Source organism: Herpailurus yagouaroundi, unplaced genomic scaffold, assembly GCF_014898765.1.
Source record: "Herpailurus yagouaroundi ecotype Mexico unplaced genomic scaffold, PumYag 139, whole genome shotgun sequence".
Lineage (NCBI taxonomy): Eukaryota > Metazoa > Chordata > Mammalia > Carnivora > Felidae > Herpailurus > Herpailurus yagouaroundi.
Genome location: NW_024412394.1, coordinates 48,491,872 through 48,513,698, shown reverse-complemented (window position 1 = coordinate 48,513,698; position 21,827 = coordinate 48,491,872). Strand labels below are relative to the sequence as shown.

Sequence of the window (21,827 nt, the reverse complement as noted above, 5' to 3'; positions counted from 1 at the left end):
CATCACCACAATGGAGATAGTGAAGATAACCATCACTTCTCAAAGTTTCCCCCTGCCCCTTGGTAATCCCTTCCTCCTCAGGCAACTTCCTATATACTTTCTGTCACTATAGATTAGTTTGTATTTTCTATAATTTTTAAAAAGAAATGGAAACACATAATATGTACACTTTTTTGAGGTGGAGGTCTCTGGGTTCTTTCAGCATTATTTTGAGATTTATCTGTGTTTTTGTATGTATATGTGTTCATCCCTTATTGCTGAGTATCCATTGTTATGGATATATCACATTTGTTTATCCATTCACTTGCTGATCCGTCATTTGGGTTGTTTCCAGTTTTTGGCTATTACAAATTAACTTGTATGGTTATTTGTCTGGACATAGGCCTTCATTTCTCCGTGTAAATTTCTGGGACAGGAATGGATCATATGGTAGGCGTATGTTTAACCTTTTAAAAAGATGCCAAAGTCTTAACATTCCAAAGTCATAACATACATTCCCACCATCCATGTATGAGAGGTCTCTGCTCCACATCCTCTCCAACACTTGGTATGACCAATCTTTTTAATTTTACCGACTGTAGGTATTTAGTAATATTGTGGTTTGATGTTGAGTTTCTTGGCAATTCACATATCTTTTGTGAAATGTCCAAATCTCGTACTGATTTTTTAATTGGGTTTTTATCTTGTTGAGCTGTAAATACAAGCCCTTTGTTGGATGTATGCTTAAATTTTTTCCCCTCCCATCTGTGGCTTGCCTTTTCATTTTCTTAACAATGTCTTTTGAAGAGTGAAAGATTTATTTTATTTTATTTTATTTATTTTATTATTTTTTTTGCAAGAGTGAGAGCTTTAAATTTTAACTATTACTGCTTATTCTAGAAGGTATTTTGCAACAAAAATTAAAAGGTTTTGTAGTAAACCATGATTGCTTTTTTTTTCTTTTACGTTTATTTATTTTTGAGACAGAGACAGAGCATGAACAGGGGAGGGGCAGAGAGGGAGACACAGAATCTGAAACAGGCTCCAGGCTCTGAGCTGTCAGCACAGAGCCCGATGTGGGGCTTGAACCCATGAACTGTGAGATCATGACCTGAACCAAAGTCGGACGTTTAACCGACTGAGCCACCCAGGCGCCCCCATGATTGCTTATTATGTACATATGTATAGTATATCTGACTAGTTATTTAACATTGTTGGAAGAGATTCTGTTGTCACTTTTTATTCAGGTTCTCCTGAATTTGTCAGCGTTTCTGTACATTTTATGTAAAATCTTGTCAGTAAAGCCATATCCACTGTGGACAAGTGATATTGAAAGATCACCTAAGCAAGTCTTAGAATGAGGAAATGTTTTTCTTTTAAAAAATTTTTTTAGCGTTTATTTATTGAGATTCAGAGAGACAGAGCATGAGCAGGGGAGAGGCAGACAGAGGGGGAGACACAGAATCCCAAGCAGGCTCTCGCTCTCAGCTTTCAGCACAGAGCCCAACGTGGGGCTCGAACTTAGAGCCACGAGATCATGACCTGAGCTGAAGTCGGACGCTTAACTGACTGAGCCACCCAGGTGCCCCTTTTTCTTTATGCTCTAACCATTTTTACGTGTATTTGCACTTGAAATGAAAACAGTTTGTATTTTATAATCATTGTACTTATTCAAATGAATTGATCACAATTCTTTATATTTTTCTTCGTAGGTCTTAAATCTTCAGTCGTTTTGACTTTTTTCCCATTACCATCTCTAACTTAGTAGTGAATTCTTTCTGTTTTACATGTGGTTTTCTCTGTGGAGCTATGAAGAAACCTCTAAACTTAGATGCCTGGCTTCTTTTCTAGTTTGGAGCATGTTTCCTGGATTCTTTTATTAGAGTTATCTCCTGCACTGATTTGTGAGAAAAACAAAATCATAAAGAAGTCTTTGCCAAAGTGATTTTTTTTTTAAATTTTTTTTTTCAACATTTATTTATTTTTGGGACAGAGAGAGACAGAGCATGAACGGGGGAGGGGCAGAGAGAGAGGGAGACACAGAATCGGAAACAGGCTCCAGGCTCTGAGCCATCAGCCCAGAGCCTGACGCGGGGCTCGAACTCACGGACCAAGAGATCGTGACCTGGCTGAAGTCGGACGCTTAACCGACTGCGCCACCCAGGCGCCCCCTAAAGTGATTTTTAAAATTTGGAATTAGAAAAACGGTTTAATACCAGAATTCTAATGTAATCTGGAGGCTGGCAGTGACAGAGATCAGAATACTGACTTACTGTTAGATTAATGGAAGGAATGTGACACTGACTGGAGGTAGTAGCAGCAGGCAAGGCGCTAACTCAGGCAGCTTTATGCCTCTCTGAGAAATAGAGTTGTGTGCCTTTATTTCTCCCTCTACTGGGAACGAAGGGCCAGGAATAAAGCTTTTCTTTATTATTGTGTTGGAATATCTTGGCTTCCAAAAATTAGATTCTTAATTATTGTGGCTTGGTGAGATACTAAGCTCACCTATCTGATTAATTGTCCTTGGACAGAACCCCAGGCCTCTTGACAATCAAATTGGGTCTTTACTAATAGTAATCAATGCTGCTTTGGTTTGTGATGCTTATTAGAAAGTAAAGTGAATACAATGTACAATTCTTGGTAAGTTTCTCCAAAGTTCCCTCAAAGTTCTGTCTGTATATCCTAGAAGTGTTTATTTTGGAAATGCAAGGTTAGCGATATTTTATAACAGGTAGAGCGAGAAATACTAGCTATATTCTTATAGTCTTCAGTGAAAAATAAGGAATAATTCACATTCCATTTTCTGCCTCATATTTTCTTCCTCTTATTTTTTTTCTGATTATAAAAATAATCCATGCTTATTGGATAATTCTTTGGTTTTTGGCATATTAGGAAGATGTGTTATGGCTGCTTAAATTTTCTCACTGTAGACATTAGATGCATCTCATTGGTGTTAGATGTTAATGATTTTCCTGATTTAGAAGATGGTACTAATTATATATAATCTGTTTCACTATGAAGTCACCTTCTTTAATTAAACCAGGCTTCCAATGAGAGAGAGCTCCAGAAGATAGGGCCAAGTTTTATTTCTGAAGAATCCTTTTTTTCCACCTGGTTAGTGATAGATTTCAGGTGAACACTTTGAAGAATGCAAAATTCTCATTTCTTATAGGTAGATCATTCAACATAAAATAATCTTGTACTTGGGGCGCCTGGCTGTCTCAGTTGGAAGAGCACATGACTCTTGATCTTGGGGTTGTGAGTTCAAGCCTCATGTTGGGTATAGAGATTACTTAAAATAAGTAAAACTTAAAAAAAATTACTTGGTACTTACTTGTACTTCCTATGTGAAGAACCCACCAGGAACTAACTGTAGGAATGTAATATGAAACAGTCTAGTGATAGGGATGGTGGCTTTGGAGTCATGTTACTTAGCAAATATTTGAGAGGCTACTTTCTGCTAGTCCTTGGGGCTAGGGAGATGATTTAGACATAGTCCCTTACCTTAAAGAGTACATAATCTCATGGGAATAGAAAATCATTTTAAGATAGTTATGTTGTAACAAGTACGATCACAACTGTTATAGAATATAATGGAATATCAGAGGTGATAAGCCTAATTCTTTATTTGAGGTTGGGGAAGAGGTGATGAGGAAGAAGAAGGGGATTATGGAAGGCTTCCTGGAGGAGGTGATTCATGAATTATCTTGAATAAATAGAAGTTTACAAGATGGATAATTGTGGGGTATTTTTTTTTTTTTTTGGAAAGGCTTTAGGATAGGATGATGATAGGAGAGATCTCAGACTGAGAGTGAAGATATGAGGTTGGAGAGTATGAGCCAGATCATACATACTGGCAAACTATTGCAGTTTTTAAAGCACTGGAATGAGGTGATTTGACATCAATTTTAAGAAGCTTACTGTTTTTTTTTTTTTCAAGTAAGCTCCATGCCAATGTGAGCCTTGAACTCATAACCCCAAGATAGGAGTCACGTGCTCTGTGGACTGAGCCAGGCAGGCGCCCTAAAAAGCTTGCTTTGGGGGTGCCTGGGTGGCTCAGTTGGTTAAGTGTCTGACTCTTGATTTCAGCTCAGGTTATGATCTCATGGTTTGTGGGTTTGAGTGCCGCTGTCAGCATAGAGCCCTCTTGGGATTCTCTCTCTCTCTCTCTCTCTCTCTCTCTCTCTCTCTCTCTCTCTCTGTCTCTCCCCCAATCACACTCTCTCTTTCTGTCAAAATAAATAAATAAACTAATAAACTAATAAAAAAAAAACTTGTCAAAACTAAAAAAAAAAAAAAAAAAGCTTGCTTTGAATAGGGACACCTTGGTGGCTCAGTCCGTAGAGTATGTGACTCTTGATCTCCGGGTCGTGAGTTTGAGCCCCACATTGGGTGTAGAGTTTACTTGGAAAAAAAAATTTACTTTGATTGCTCTATGTTTAATGAAGTGAAAGAGATAAAAATGGAAGTAGGGAGACTAGTTAGGAATTTGTTGTGATAGTCCAGGTGAAAGACAATGGTGATGGTTTAAAAGTAGAGTTGAAGAGTGGTAGGCTGATTTGAGAGATGTTAAAGAGGGAAAATGGACAGAACTTGGATATAGAATAAGGGAAAGAGTTAAAAATGAGTCCTAAGTTCCTGGCTTATGCAGTAGGATGATAGGTATCATTAGGGCTTATTGGGGAGAAGTGGGTTGGAAGAGGTATTCTTTTTAGAAAAAAATTTTTTTTAAATGTTTATTTATTTTTGAGAGAGACAGAGACAGAATGCGAGTGGGTTAGGGGCAGAAAGAGATGGAGACACAGAAGCAGAAGCCGACTCCAGGCACTGAGCTGTCAGCACAGAGCCCGACGCGGGGCTCGAACTCACGAGCTGTGAGATCATGACCTGAGCCGAAGTCAGACGGTCAACCGACTGAGCCACCCAGGTGCCCCTGGAAGAGGTATTCTTAAGGTGCTGATTACTCGGAAGAGATGTTGAGTATACAGTTGGATATATAGTTTGGAATTCAAACAAGTTTGAGTTGGAGATACACATTTAACAATCATCAAATAAAGACAATATTTAAAGACATGGTAGTTGATTAATCAGAATAAGTAATGCTAGTTTCTTTAGCAGACAACTTCCCAAATTCAGGGGTTTCAATCAAAACATGTTTATTTCTCATTCATATCTCAATGCATTGTCTGTCAGCTTAGCTTTTGTAGGTAATTCTCCATGTGGTGAACCTCTGGGCTCTTTACATCTTGTGCTGCCATCCTTTTAAATGTGCGACCTCTAAGGTTGTCATAGAAAGGGAAGAGCAGGAATGAGTGATCTCTCGGGGGGTTTTGTGGCCAGCCTTGGTAGTATGTTTAATCCCTGCTGATATCCCACTGGCTAGAATCCAGTCACATGGACCTAACCTAACGACAAGAGAAGCTGAGAAATGTAGTCTTTCCATGTGCCCTGGAAGAGGAAAATAAAAAATTTGGTCAACAGATAGCATTGTTTCTGCCATGGCAGTGGATAAGACCTTCTAGAGAGAATAGAGAAAATGGAGAAGGTCTAGGACAGAATCCACAGAAATCCAGAATTTTGAAGTCTGCTAGAGGAAAAAAGAGAGAATGTAGGAATTGAGAAGGAGTAGCCAGAAATTGGGGATGGTGTAATCCAACCATGGATTGCCATGGAAGCCAAGAGAATTTTTTGAGAAGGAAGGAGTTGTCAAATATATGAGATGCTGCTGAGATGCTAAGATACTGGAAAAGTTGGTAACAACATGGAGGGGAGGAAGAGTTGATTCATGGTCCTTGGGGAGGGAACACAGAAGGGAATCCAGAGCAGAGGGGAGGGGATTGCCTTTAATGGGGGAAGGATGGGAGATGAAAGAGAAGATGAATTGAGATACAGAAAGGTTTGTAGATTAACCGCAAAGGTGAGACAAGTTTTTGTCTGATGGTGGAGAGGCATTGTTGAATAGTTAACATCTGTATCACCTGAGTTTGAATCCCTCTTTTTCCCCATTTATTAGAATAAAGTGTGACATTTGGGCAAGTTAATCTCTCTTGCTTTGATTTTCTCACTTGTAAAATGGGGATAATAACAGCACTTACTTTTTTGTTAGGAGTAAATGAATTTGTGTAAAATGTTTTAAATGGTGCTTGATATGTGGTGAGCATGCAAAGTTAGCTTATATTATTATTTCTGTTTCTTTTTACCTTTTCACTGAGGTGTAGCATAAAGCTGTCAGTTGAAAAGGGGATGGGGAAGCTTGCTATATTTTATGAAAGAGGAATATGTGAAATATTTGTCACGGAAGGTGGTGGCGTCTGGTAGGATTGCCTTTGAGATTGGTGATTATGGTTGATGGTGTCAGCTATCTGCTGTGCTGTGAGATTTTCTCTGGGAGCCCTGAGCTGCACAGGTGTAGGGCCAAAGAAGTCAGGTGGTTGGTTGAGTTTGTTGAGGTCTGGGTTTTTCTCAGGTGAGTGTGGTCGAGTGATGCGGGAGGAGGAAGGAGGTTAAGGGTGTTTAGAAGGGACTGATTATGATGATCAGCTGTGGACTCTGACGTTGATAAGAAGTGAAGCCTGGAGGAGCTGATGGAAACAGGATCAGACTTCTGAGACAGCAGTGAGGAGGAGAGAGGGTCTAATGGGATGAATCTTCTAACATATCATATTATTTCCTTATTTGTTATGTTTCTTGTTTATAGTTCATTTTTTTTCCCCAATAGAATACAAGCTCTGTGAGGACAGGGATTTTTATCTGTTGTTTTTTTTTTTTTTTTTTTTTCTTTTCACTAATGTATTCCATGTACCTAGAACAATGCCTGGTACATAATAAGTACTTATTAACTATTTGTTAAATAAGCTAAATGAAGTATAAGAATTTAGATGAGATGATGGTAGAGGTGGTGAGAAGTGAAAAGTGATCAGATTCTGGATATATTTTGAAGATAGATCCGAGAGGATTTGCTGATGGATTGGACATGGGGTATGAGAAAAAGAGAGGGGTCAAGGATAACTCTAAACGGTTTGGCCTGAGCTACTAAAAAAAATAATGTTAACCATTTGCTGAGATGGGGAAGACCATGAGAGGAGCAGCTTTTGGAGTTGGAATATTGAGAACTCAGGTTTGGAAATGAGGTCTGAGACATATTTTGACATCAAGTGGAGATTAAGTCGGGTAGGCAGTTTGATATCTGAGCCTAGAGTTCAGGGAGAGGTTTGGACTGGAGATACACATTGTTAAGTCAGCAGCACGTTGATGGCTTTTAAAGCTGTGAGACCAGATGAGACACCAGGTGAGTGAATGTCGATAGAAAGGTATGAGGACAGAGCCCTGGGACAAAACATTGAGGGGTCAGGGAGTTAGGGGGAGCTAGTAAAGGAGGTTGAGAAGTAGAGGGCAGAGATATAGGAGGAAAACCAGACATATGTAGTATCCTGAAAGCCAAGTGAAAACGTGATTCAAGAATTAAAAATTAAATTGAATTTAAAAAGTGGTCTTGAATTGAACAGTGACCAGTTCTTTGAGAACTGAGAATTGACAATTGGATTTTGCAGTGTAGAAGTTATTGGTGATCTTGAGTAGTTTTGTAGAAAATAAAAATTTTAAAAATTATGTTTTTATGAGATTTAGGTTAAAACCTCTGAACAGATGTTAAGATTTTATTGAGGTTATTTTAGGTAGATATTTATTCTTATGGATATTGTGTGTTAAGATATAAATCAGTTAAAATAATTGATTTTAAAATTGATTATATGAGGTGGCTACTTTTATGCTTATACTATGATTCAGGAAAAAAAGGTCAAAGAGGTCAGTTAGTCTTGCTGAAATTATGATCACTGATAATAGTTGTTTGAAAGGTGATTTTGGTTGATATGCTTGTCAGCATGATCCCTATGCTGGAATGCAGGATAAAGTGCATAAGATGGAGAAGGTTCATAGTAAAAAAGTAAAATTAAGAATTTTAAAGAACTGATTTAATTCACTCCATTATCAATTTTCCTGTATTATCTTTAAGAACTTTAAGGCAGTAACTTTTTAATGTAGTAGTTTAAAACCTTAGTCTTTTTTAAAAAAACTATTACCCAATGCTTTTTAATTTTTTATTATTTTTACTTTAAAAAATTTTATTAATCAGCTATAGTTGACATAGAATGTTATATTAGTTTCAGGTGTACGACAGTAATTGGACAATTCTGTACATTATCCAGTGCTTACCATGATGTGTCGTTACCTTCTGTCACCATACAGTGTTGTTACGATATTTTTGACTCTATTTGCTATGCTGTTCATTTCATCCCTGTGACTTATTTTATTAGTGAAAGTTTGTACTCCTTAAGCCCCTTCACCTATTTTGTCCATACTCCCTGCACCCCACCCTGTTCCCCAAACTTAAGAGTCTTTTTGGAAGTTCCATTCACTGGTAATTATTCTTTTGCTATTATATTTGATTGTCAATTTCTGGAATTTATTTAAAAATTCTAAGGTGGTACTTTTAAAAGGTGTAGTTTAGATTGAGAATACTTCATGAACAGTTCTATTTAAAACATTTTAAGAAAGTGATTTGAGAATTGCTAATTATAGTTTCAACTTGGAACATTTTCTTTAATGAAAATTGTTACCCATCTTAATGTTGTTTAGGAAGATTCTTACCTCTGAAGACAATGTTAGGACCAAGATATGATAGTCAAGTTGCTGAAGAAAATCGGTTCCATCCCAGTATGCTCTCAAATTATCTAAAGAGTCTGAAGGTAAGAAACAAAACATTTTTGATATTGATTTAGTATACTTTATCCCTTTCTTGTTCTTCAGGTGGCTTTAAAAAAACCTTTTTATTTTGAAATAATTCATTGACTAAAAGGAAGTTGCAAAACTTGTACATAGAGTTCTGTCAACCCTCCTCCCAGCTTTTCCCAATGGTGACATCTTATATTATTGTAGTACAATATTAAAAGCAGGAAATTGACCTTTGTACATTACAGTATTTTTGAATAGATTACAGATCTTATTTAGTTTTTACCAGTTTTTACGTGCATTCATTTGTGTGTATGTGTGTATAGTTCTCTGTGGTTTGATCCAATGTATAGATTCCTGGTGTTGGTTACAGGACTGTTTCATCTCCACGAAGGAACTCCCTCTGCCACCCCGTTATAGTCAGACTCCTCCCCTCCCATCCCTGTACACTGAAAACTGCTAATCTGTTTTCCATCTCTGTAGTTTTGTCATTTTGAGAATGTTGTATAAATGGAATAAAACAGTATATGGCCTTCTGGGATTTGCTTTTTTCACTAAGTGTAATGCCCTGGAAGTCCATCCAAGTTTCAACAAAAAGTTTGTTCCTTTTAAAAACATTCCATGCTCATGGATTGGAAGAAGAAATATTGTAAAAATGTTGATACTACCCAAAGCAGTCTACACATTCAGTGCCATCCCAATCAAAATTACACCAGCATTCTTCTCAGAGCTGGAACGAACAACCCTAAAATTTGTATGGAACCACAAAAGACCCCAAATAGCCAAAGTAATATTGAAAAAGAAAACCAAAGCGAGAGGCATCACAATCCCGGACTTTAGCCTCTGCTACAAATCTGTAATCATCAAGACAGTGTTGTATTTGCACAAAAACAGACACCTAGACCAATGGAATAGAATAGAGAACCCAGAATTGGACCCACAAATGTATGGCCAACTAATCCTTGACAAAGCAGGAAAGAGTATCCAATAGAAAAAAGACAGTCTCTTTAGCAAATGGTGCTGGGAGAACTAGACAGCAACATGCAGAACAATGAAACTGGACCACTTTCTTACACCATGCACAAAAATAAACTCAAAATGGATGAAAGACCTAAATGTGATGGGAAGCCATCAAAATCCTGGAGGAGAAACCAGGAACAACCCCTTTGACCTCAACCGCAGCAACTTCTTATTTGACGTTTCTGAAGGCGGGGGAAATAAAAGCAAAAATGAACTATTGGGACCTCATCAAGGTAAAAACCTTCTGCACTGCAAAGGAAACAGTCAACAAAACTAAAAGGCAACTGACGGAAGGGGAGAAGATATTTGCAGATGACCTATTGGATAAAGGGATAGTATTCAAAATCTATAAAGAACTTAACAAACTCAACACCCGAAAAACAATCCATTGAAGAAATGGGCAGAAGACATGAATAGACACTTTTCCATAGAAGACATTCAGATGGCAAACAGACACATGAAAAGATGCTTAACATCACTCATCATCATGGAAATACAAATCAAAACCCCATTGAGGGGCTCCTGGGTGGTTCAGTTGGTTAAGTGTCCGACTTTTGCTCAGGTCATGATCTCACGGTTCATGAGTTCAAGCCCTAAGTCAGACTCTGTGCTCACAGCTGGGAGCCTGGAGCCTGCTTCAGATTCTGTCTTTCTGTCTCTCTGCCCCCGAATGAATAAACATTTAGAAAAAACAACAACAAAAAAACTACATTGAGATACCACCTCACACTGGTCAAAGTGGCTAAAATTAACAACTCAGGAAACAACAGATGTTGGCACGGATGTGGAGAAACGGGAACCTTCTTGCACTGTTGGTGAGAATGCAAACTGATGTAGCGGCTCTGGAAAACAGTGTGGAGGTTCCTCAAAAAAATTAAAAATAGAATTACCCTGTGACCTAGCAATAGCACTGCTAGGAATTTATCCAAAATATACAGGAGTGCTGATTCATAGGGGTGCACATGTACCCCAATGTTTACAGCGGCGCTATCAACAATAGCCAAATTATGGAAAGAGCACAAATATCCATCAACTGATGAATGGGTAAAGAAGATGTGGTTTTATATATACGATGGAATACTACCTGGCAATGAGAAAGAATGAAATCTTGCCATTTGCAATAGCATGGATGGAACTGGAGGGTATTATGCTAAGTGAAATAAGTCAGTCAGAGAAAGATAAGATATGTTATCATTCATATGTGGAATTTGAGAAGCTTAACAGAGGACCATGGGGGAAGGGAAGGGGAAAAAATAGTTTCAAACTGAGAGGGAGGCAAACCATAAGAGACTCTTAAATACAGAGAACAAACTGAGGGTTGCTGAAGAGGGAGGTAGGTGGGGGTAGGGGAAGGTAAATGGGTGATGGGCATTAAGGAGGGCACTTGTTGGGATGAGCACTGTCTGTTGTATGTAAGTGATGAATCATGGGAATTTGCACTGTATACACTGTATGGTAGTTAACTTGACAATAAATTATATAAAAAAAAAGTTTGTTCCTTTTTATTGTTGAGTAGTAGTCAGTTGTATGGATGTATCATCAGGTTTATTTAACTCCTCTCACATTGAGTGGTTAAATAACCATTTAACCAATTTGAATTATTTCCAGGTGTGGGGTATTGCACATAAAGCTCTTGTGAACATTCATGCACAGGTGTTTGTGTGAACAGTAGTTTTTGTTTTCCTGGAATAAATACTCAAGAGTATGATTGCTGAGTGCATGGCTAGTTTTACAGTAAGTGCCAAACTATTTTTCTAAATGAAACATTATAATTTTTACATTATTCGGACATAATGCTGATTAGTTTCCTAGGACTACTGTAACAAATTACCACAAGCTGGGTGGTTTAAAACATTTATTCTCTCACAGTTCTGGACACCAGAAATTCTAAATCAAGGTGTTGCAAAGTTTTGCTCCTTCTGGAGGCTTGGAGGGAGAATCTTTTCCGTCCTTTTCTCCTAGCTTCTCGTGATTGCCTGTGATCCTTGGCATTCCTTAGCGTGAGCTCTGTGGGTTGTCTCTCTTGTTACCATTCTTCCTGTGTGTGTCTGTCCAAATTTCTGTCTTTTAAAGACACCCTAATCCAGTATGACCACATCTTGAGTGTATTTGTAAAGATCCTATAGCCCTGTTTCCAAATAAGGTCACCTTCACAGGTTCTAGGAGTTAGGACTTGGACATATCTTTTCAGGGGACATAATTCAGCCTTTGATACTAATCTTTGTACTCTCCCATTCTAGTACATTCAGCAAATATTAGTACCCATTATGTGCAAGTCTTTTTTTTTTTTTTTTGTATGTTTATTTGAGAAAGAGAGAGAGAGGATTCAAAGCAGGTGCTGTGCTGACAGCAGAGAGCCTGATGTGGGGCTCGAACTCAAGAAACTGAGATCATGAACTGAACTGAAGATGGTTAACCGACTGAGCTACCCAGGTGCCCTGCATTATGTGCAAGGCTTCTATCATGAGTTAGAAAAATTGCCATTTAGATTTGAAAACCTCTTATCCCTTTTCTTGGTGTAGTTTTCTTGAGTCTTTATATGTTAATGTTTTTTTATTTTAGCTTGTAAACTTTTAATTTTTATTTTCATTATCAGTAATCATATTGAAAATTATAGTTTGAGTTTAGAAGCCACATAGCCTGGCTTTGATTTCCAGTTTGCCCCTTACAACTTTGTGGGCACGTTACGTATCTCTTCCTGTTTTCAGTTTCCTCATCTGTAAATAAAGTAATAAAATTCGTGCATAGAAAGCATGTAGAATAGTGTTTGGCACGGAGGAAGGACTTCATTTAAATCTCACAAGAATTCTATGAGATAGATACTGTTAATATGCTTACTTCATGGATTGGGATTATTATGAAAAATAAATATGTAGATGTAATATATGTATGTATGTATGTGTATGCAAACAGATTCACACACAAATATGTTATCCACACAGACATATCACATACACACATGTACATATATATGGGGTTCTGGGCAATTAAGTCCTATAGTACAGTTTCTCAGTTTCCCTGGCTAAACTATTCCTGTGTATTTAGAAAACTCATATTTTCTTGCTTATCACCACTTTTCATCCATTTGTTATTTTGGACCTGTAGACACACAACACGGGTTCTAATTCTCACTCACTGAGCAGCTGTATTAATAAGCTCTAAATGTTTGTGTTTGACAATACATGTCCTCTGAAGGAATTAGATCACTGCAGAAGGTATGTGGGAAGAGTAGTAGGCCCAGGTGGGGCAGATTGTAGAAATTGCCATCAAAAATACACTTCTATAAGTAAGAGCTCATCTGATGGGTAGACCTGTCTCTCATCTGCATTTGAACTAAGGAATCTGGAGACATCAGTGGAGTACATTATGGTAGCTAATATTTTGGAAACACAGTTTTGTCAGTTTTGTTGTATATGAAATATAAATGTTTTTGCCATTTTTTTGCTCTCTAATAATGGAGTCAAATTATTCCTGTGTCCTTTAGGCACATCAATAATAGGTACTCAATAAAAGCAATAGCAATGAAAGTGAGAAAAATCACAGTTTAAGAAGTATGGATTATTTCTCTTGCCATTCTTCCCAGAGAGTATATACTTCAGGATGAGGTGGAAGATGTATGAATTAACTCTTCTTTTACTTGGCTCAGTTCAGGTGTGCGTTTCTTTTAAAAAAAAAAAAAATTTTTTTTTTTAACATTTATTCATTTTTGAGAGTGAGAGAGACAGAGCATGAGCAGGGGATGGGCAGAGAGAGAGGGAGACACAGAATTAGAAGCAGGCTCCAGGCTCTGAGCTGTCAGCACAGAGCCCGACGCAGGGCTCAGACCCACGGATCTCAAGATCATGACCTGAGCTGAAGCCACCTAGGCGCTCTTCAGGTGTGCATTTCTTAGACTATCTTACTAGTCTGAATGTGATTCTAGTTGTTAATTATTTTTTAAACCAGTTGGCCCCTGATCATAAGCCAACTTAGTGCTGAACAGAAGAAATAATGATTTTTGTTCCAATGCAGGAAGAAAAACTGCTGAGAGATGGGATTGAGTCTTCAGTGAATTGCACAATTATGGCCATGAGCCCTGTTCTTCATTGATTATTTAAGGGATTTACAAGAGAATTTTGACTGTACACACTTTTTGCCTTATCTAGTACTCACTTTAGCATTTAACTGCCTAGCATGTGATGTTGTGATAGCTGCTTGGAATGCTGGGTTGATGTGTGCCTGCAGCTTGAGTGGGGTACCTTTTAGATGGAGGCCTTTCCTGTTTTATCATCTTGTCTAATAAATCATAGGTGGAGTGGGAGATGCAGAAAATGATATCCATGTTGGTTTTTTTTTTTTTTAGGTAGACTTTTATGATGTTGAAATGGAGTAGGTTTTGTTTATGTTCTTGTTCCATCGTTAGTTTGGGGGTTAATTTATTTCACTTAGTGCCTGCTAAGTTCTAGTGCCTTGAATAAGACTTAAGTGAGTGATGCTTTTGTTGTCAGTAGTTCATTGGCAGAACTAAAATCTCCCTCAATATAGATGGATGAAACTGGAGTATTGCCATTTAGTCAGTTTGTTTTGGAACAAATTCTGTTACTAGTAAATCTGCCCTTTTTCTTTTCTTTTCTTTTAAGGTTAAAATGGGCTTGTTAGTGGACCTGACAAACACTTCAAGGTTCTATGACAGAAATGACATAGAAAAAGAAGGAATCAAATATATAAAACTTCAGTGTAAAGGGTAAGTCATGTATTAAGTTTGTATAATATTGAAACCTTTTGCTGAAATTTCAGTTTCTTCTTTTTCAAAAAAAAAAAAAATGTTTCCATATTACTAGACATGGTGAGTGCCCTACAACTGAGAATACCGAGACATTTATTCGTCTGTGTGAGCGGTTTAATGAAAGAAACCCACCTGAACTTATAGGTATGTTTGGCTTTACCACTGTTTGAATATTTTATTTTGTGATTGAGATTCCATTTTCTTTTTTGCAGGTGAGGTGGTATGGAAGTTTTTTTGTTTTCTTTTTTAAGTAATCGCTAGGAAGTATTTATTAAAGTAATAGACTAACTTTTGTAAACTATGAAATACATTTTTGTAATTTTTATATTTTTCAAGATAAAACCCTAAGTGCCCCTCTTTGGGTATACTTTTGGGAAAGTTTCCCTTAAACACTACATAGTTGCTTTTTATAAGATTGCATTTTATACTGTATTGTGAAACTTTCTTTTCCCATTCAGTATTGTATTTCTGAGACTAATCCATGATGATGTATGTAACTGCGGTTTATTTCTGCTGCCGTATAACATTTCATCATGAATACACTACCATTTATCCATTCTGTTGATGGACAGTCATTTCAGCAGATATTTATTGTTTGCTACTCTTTGCGAGATGTAGGCTCTTGGAACATATTAGTGAAGAAAACAAAGTCTGTGCTCTTCTGGAGCTTATATTTTAGTGTGGGGGGGTGGAAAGGGGGAGGGGAGGTGGAAGGCAGGCAATAAACAAATGTATTAAATAAGAAAAAAAAAGACAGTTACTTAAAATGACATTTGGCTTATTTTCAGTTTTTCTCCCCCCCTGTTTTAAACAGTACTACTAGGAATGGCTTCTAGAATTTTTAAGGTTTGATTTTTAGCTTTGAATCTTTGGTCTTTCTGGTATTTATATTGTCATATGGTCTGAATTGATCTAATTTAAATATTTTCTATATAACCAATTCTTTGTTTTTGCACAGCTTATTGAATAATTTTTTCTCCTGATATCTAAATGCCGTAAATTAACTTTGTATATGTTCTATTGGAAAATTTTTCCAATTCATTTGCCTTTTAATTTTGAAGTAATATTTTAAAACTTTTTTGTTGTTAATATATTTTCTTTTGCGATTTCTCCTTTGAAGAAGGAGAAGAAGAAGGAGAATTGACGTTGTAAGCAGCTAGTATTTTCTCTATTCAGGGTATTAACTGAAAAACTACTAGGACTAGTAAGAAAGCTCAGGGGATATATTTGGACACAGATAAGTAAGAAAGCATCAACTTTCTTGCAAATAAACAGTAAATAGGAAGTAAAATTAGAGGGGCATCCAGGTGGCTCAGTTGGTTAAGGGTCAGACGTTGGCTCAGGTCATGATCTCATGGTTCATGAATTCAAGCCCTGTATTGGGCTCTATCCTCTCAGCGTGGAGCCTGCTTTGCTCCTCTGTCTCCGTCTCTCTCCCTGCCCCTCCTCACTCGTGTGTTCTCTTTCTCTCTCAGAAATAAACATTTTTAAAAATAAAATTAGAGAATGGGCTTATTAGTAATAGTGGTTAACATTTATTGAACGTTTATGTTCTGCTGGTCACCCTGTAAACCATTTTACATACATTATCTCATTTTCTTTTCACAGTAATCCTATTGAGTAGACATTATTGTCACCTCCATTTTATGATGAGAAACAGGCTTGGAAAGATTAAGTGACTTGCTCAAGGTCATTCACACAGCTAGTAATGGTTACAGTTTAGATCATATCCTAAGCAATCTGAGTTGTAAGTTCACACTCTAAACCACTTCTCTTTTCTGTAATGGAAGTATGAGATACCAAAGAATAAAGTTATTAAGAAGTGTAGGAGGTCTTTATGAAGGAAATATGCCTGGATATTAAAAGACCTGAAGAAATAGACATTTGTCTCCACTAATTCCAATTTTTAATGTAATTTTAAGCAAAATCCCAGAGAGACTTCGGAAGAATTACTATGAATTTTTTCTGTTTGTAAAATTTACTGTTGCCATAGAAGACAACATACATTGAGCACGGAGAAAACTTGTTTGGCAAATTAAACAGGCAATATTATGAGCAAGAAAATTTTGAGAAACAAAAGTAATGAGGGGATTGTCCTTACCAGTTATTAAAGCATAGGGTAAAGCAGTGGAAACTATAGAAGTTCCCTGGTGGTAGAGGAGATGTTTTTTAAATCATAGGGGGAAGGTGTGATTATTCAACAAATGGTGTTGAGAAAATTAGCCCAGTATATAATAACATATATTTTAGATGAATTAAATACTTTTAAAAGGATTTGTAAGAAGATAGGAGAAAATACAGGTAAGCATTTATTTATTTCCAGAGTAAGGTAGGATATTCCAAGTATATCATCAAAGGGAGAATCCATAAATATTTTTTTAGGAGTGTGCGTGGACTGTTTGCATCAGAATTACCTGAGGATGTTTATTAGAAATGTTTGTTTAAAAAATAGTTTTAGGGCCTCATCCTGGACCTACATAATCAAAAACTCTGGGGCTGAAGCCTAGGAATCCAGTTGTTCTTTTTTTTTTTTTTTTTTTTAATTCTTAGAGAGAGAGAGAGAGAGAGAATGAGCGAGGGAGGGGCAGAGGGAGAGAGGGACACAGAATCTGAAGCAGGCTCCAGGCTCTAAGCTGTCAGTACAGCCTGACTCAAACCTATAAGCCATGAGATCATGACCTGAGCCAAAGTTGGACACTCAATCGACTGAGCCATCCAGGTGCCCCCTAGGTGATTTTTTTAATGCACACTTAAATTTGAGAGCTGCTGTCAAGAATTAAAGTGTGTCATTTATTAGTAATAATAGTAACTGCTGCTATAAATGAATGTTTATTCTTGCCTGGCAGACATGATGGGAAACTTTAAATGAATGAATGAAGTGAATGAATGTAATCCTTATAACAACTATGTAGTATGTGGTGGTATCCCCATTTTACAGATAAGGAAACTAATAAGTCTCAGCGAAATTAAGTAGCTTGCCCATGGTCACACATCTAGTAAATATTTAAGCCAGGTTTTTAATCCAGTTTTTGACTGCAAAGTTCAAATCTCTAGTTAGTTGCTACGCTGTTTTCTAGATTAACTCATGAAAATGAAAAAGAATTTCTGTACTACCAAACAGAACGGAAACAGAGCAAAAAGATTATTTGATAAGTTTGGAAAAATATTTCAAGCATATGACAGATAAAAAATATGTACAAAGAGATTTTATAATCCAATGGGCAAAAGAGTCATTCTTCAATGGAAAAATATGGGAAACAATGAAAATGCAACTTACAAAAAATGAAATATAAATAGCCAAGAAACATGAAAAAAATTTTTTATTTGTTAACAAAAGCTACAAAACAAAATATATGTTGTTACCGTCTGCTGTTACATTGGCAAAGATTTAAAAAATTTTAATGTCAAGGATTGGATACATTGGATGCACTTATACATGGTTAATTAGAGTGTTAATTGATACTGCTTCTCTGTAGAGACAATTTGGTGGGATTTCTCAAGATCTTTAAAAGCGTTAAGATACTTTTGACTCATCAAGACTACATCTAAGAATTCATTTTAAGGAAGTAGAGATGGACATAAAAATTTATGTGAAAGGAACTTCATCACAGCTTTGTTTTTTTTCTTAACTAAAAAAATTTTTTTATTAATGTTTGTTTATTTTTGAGAGATAGAGGGACAGCATGAGTCGGGGTGAAGCAGAGAGACAGGGAGACACAAAAACCGAAGCAGGCTCCAGGCTCTGGACTGTCAGCCCAGAGTCCCATGCAGGGCTCCTCACTGAACCACCCAGGTGCCTCTTTAATTTTTAAAAAATGTTTTATTTATTTTTGAGAGAGTGTAAACAGGGGAGGGGCAGAGAGAGGGGGGACAGAGAATCTGAAGCAGGCTCTGCGCTGACAGCAGCGAGCCTGATGTGGGGCTTGAGCTCCTGAACTGTGAGATCGTGACCTGAGCTGAAGTTGAATGCCCAACTGACTGAGCCACAGGTTCCTCCATCACAGCTTCATTTGTAATAAAAACTGAGAACAGCTTACATATCTGATAAAAGCAGGCATTTATGTCATACACTATGGAACTTTAACAGGAGAACAATAACATGGAAATATATGACATACAGTACTGTGATATGTGTGTATATATTTACACATTGACAAAAATATATGTAATGAGTACACATATATACACCTATATTTAGGTGCACAACCAGAAGATATAGCCTAAAAGAGTATTGAGGCTTTTATCTGAGTGACAACTATTTCTGCATTTGAGAGAAGCTATCATAGGGGTAAATGCTAACTGTACTTAAAGAATTCAAAGGAGGGCAACGTGTTAACATCTGGAAACAGATGTCATAGTTCCAGAAAGATTAACTCTCTCAGGTTTAGGAAAACAAGTTGAACCTTGTAATAAATTATCCATTTGTATTGTTGAGATAATTTTTATATAGTTGATATATTTAAATCAGTTGCAGTCAATATTCTTTTTTGTTTAATGTTTTATTTAGAGAGCGAGAGTGAGCATGAGTTGGGGAGGGGCAGAGAGAGAAAGAGGGAGGGAAGGAGGAAAGGAGGGAGGGAGGGAGGGAGACCGAGGATCTGAAGTGGGCTGTACTCTGACAGCAGAGAGCCCGATGTGAGGCTCAAATTAACGAACTGGAAGATGGTGATCTGAGCTGAAGTCAGATGCTCAGCCAACTGAACTACATTATTCTTAATGTCTGCATTGCTCCATCCTAGGGCATTGGGAGCCCTTTCAAGTTGGTTTCTGTATTCTTTTGTTATCATCCATTAGTCTTTGATGGTTTCCTTGTTTTCTGGCACATGATGTTTTCCAGACCTGGAATCAGTTATTTCTCTAAGGAGATTGGTTCCTTTTAGTGGTTCCTATTTAGAACATAGTATTTAGAGATATTCTTGGTGTTAGAGACCATTCCATAATTAAACACATTAACATTTCTGCAGTTAAAGGTATGAATATTCTGTTGATGCTAAGTGGGAAAAATAGACTATAAGTAATGTCACATCAGTTCAGGTCAGGTTTTGTCTCCAAAATGATTTACCAAAAACCTTAATTTAATTTTTTTTAGAGCTTTTTAATGAAATTAAAGTTACAAATAAGGGATTATGGAACTATAATGCATTTGTTTGCATGTACACATTTGCATGTACAGAAATAATTCTGACAGTAAGAATTTTGTGGACTGGAGAAATCTAAAAAATCTGTTTTGTGTTAAAAGGGAAACAGCTGATTTCTTAAATGGTTGATTATATATAATAGATACATAATTAATGCCTGTAATTAGGTATTTCCAGTTATAAATATTGTAACAGATTTGTGAATGTGTATTTTCATGAGTAGAATACATTTATTTTGGCCAAAAACTTTTGGTTTAATAAAGATATTTAAGGGGTGTCTGGGTGGCTCAGTCGGTTAAGCGGCCGACTTCAGCTCAGGTCACGATCTTGCGGTCCGTGAGTTCGAGCCCTATGTCGCGCTCTGTGCTGACAGCTCTGAGCCTGGAGCCTGTTTCAGATTCTGTGTCTCCCTCTCTCTGACCCTCCCCCTTTCATGCTCTGTCTCTCTCTGTCTCAAAAATAAAACGTTAAAAAAAAAAAGATATTTAAGATGGTACATAGTTCTTAATAACTGTTTGTTTCCTTTTCCTCTTTGTTGCTCACTTAGATCAGGGTGTTTCAACCTCAGTGCTACTGGCATTTTGGAGTGGATAATTCTTTATTTTGGGAGGCTCTCTTGTGCTTTGTAGTAGGTTTAACAGCATCCCTGGCCTCTACCCACTGGATGCTAGTGGCACCCTATCAGTTGTGACCATTAAAATGTCTCCTGACATTGCCAGATGTCCTCTGGGAAGAAGCACTGATTTAGATTGATCAGATAAGTTTTTTGATCTTAAAAATTAATTTATCTGACTAGTGAGATAGAAAGGAAATTGTGTATATTGATATCAGGCTTTATCTAAAAAGGTAGGTTGCCACTTGCCCTTTATAAGTCACCCCTTCTTTCCTAATTTGTATTTATTTATCCAGGATGTATGTTTCTATTGTTACAGCTCATCTTTCTCTCCTTTTGCTGGGGAGATTGTTTCTTGATTTGATTTTTAAAGAACTGTGGTTTTCCCGTAATACATACGTTAGTGTTAATATTTTTTGACATGTCATATAAATTTATTTCATTGTATTAGCTTACCTGGAAAATGAGAACAAATTTGAATAAGTTGACTTGAAATCGTTAATAGTGAACCAATCTTAAGATATGAACTCTGCTTTACTTGCCACTAGGTGGACCCATTCTCATAATGAACTGAGGAAAACTGAAAAAAAAAAAAATTTTTTTTTAACACTGAAGATCTATCATTCTAAACTTGTAGTATACTACTTAATTAATGGAATTTTTTTATATCAAATATATAATCTTCCAAATTTTTCTGTAGAGATTTGCTTTGGTGAAGGTTTTTATAATATTATCTTACTTTAAAACTCAAGTCATTTTGGGGCAAGTCATTTGGGTGGCTCAGTTGGTTAAGCATCTGACTTTGGCTTGGGTCATGATCTCTCAGTTCTTGAGTTTGAGCCCCACATCAGGCTCTGTGCTGACAGCTCAGAGCCTGGAGCTGGCTTCGGATTCTGTCTCTCTCTCTTTCTTTGCCCCTCCCCACTTGCACTCTGTCTCTCTCTGTCTTCAAAAATGAATAAACATGAAAAAAAAGTTGTCAAACTTAAAAAAAAATAAAAACTCAAGTCATTTATTAATGTTTTGAAGTATAATAAGACTAAAACTTCATGTGTTTGGATAACAAAGAATCTTGAATATTAAAAGCCATGGTACTTTTTAAAATTATATTTCATGACTTAATCATGTCATCACCAATTTTCCTTTCATTTTCTATTCATAAAAATATTTTATGTTGCTAGAGTAAAAATTAGATGCAAAAACAGTGGTTTAGGTGAGAAACAGATTTAAAGTTAGAATATTTTTTGCTTACTTTGGTCTAAAATATGAAGTAGAAAGAAAATGTACATGTTAGGTTAGGTTCATGTTGGGCAGAAAAGTCTGTACGGCTAACTTTGTGTAACTTCTGAAACCCCTTTTCTTTTTTTTTTTTTTTAACGTTTATTTATTTTTGAGACAGAGAGAGACAGAGCATGAACGGGGGAGGGACAGAGAGAGAGGGAGACAAAGAATCGGAAGCAGGCTCCAGGCTCTGAGCCATCAGCCCAGAGCCCGACGCGGGGCTCGAACTCACGGACCGCGAGATTGTGACCTGAGTTGAAGTCGGACGCTTAACCGACTGAGCCACCCAGGCGCTCCATTGAAA

At 36.9% G+C, this 21,827-nt stretch overlaps 1 protein-coding gene across 1 annotated transcript in view; it reads left to right on the top strand.

Moving 5' to 3' along the window:
- RNGTT (RNA guanylyltransferase and 5'-phosphatase) overlaps positions 1–21,827 on the top strand; it is a 313,020-nt gene that overhangs the window by 862 nt on the left and 290,331 nt on the right. The window contains exons 2-4 of the mRNA XM_040474144.1: positions 8,614–8,723; positions 14,346–14,449; positions 14,547–14,635. Coding sequence (XP_040330078.1) covers positions 8,614–8,723; positions 14,346–14,449; positions 14,547–14,635 — 303 coding nt within the window. The remainder of the gene's footprint in view (positions 1–8,613; positions 8,724–14,345; positions 14,450–14,546; positions 14,636–21,827) is intronic.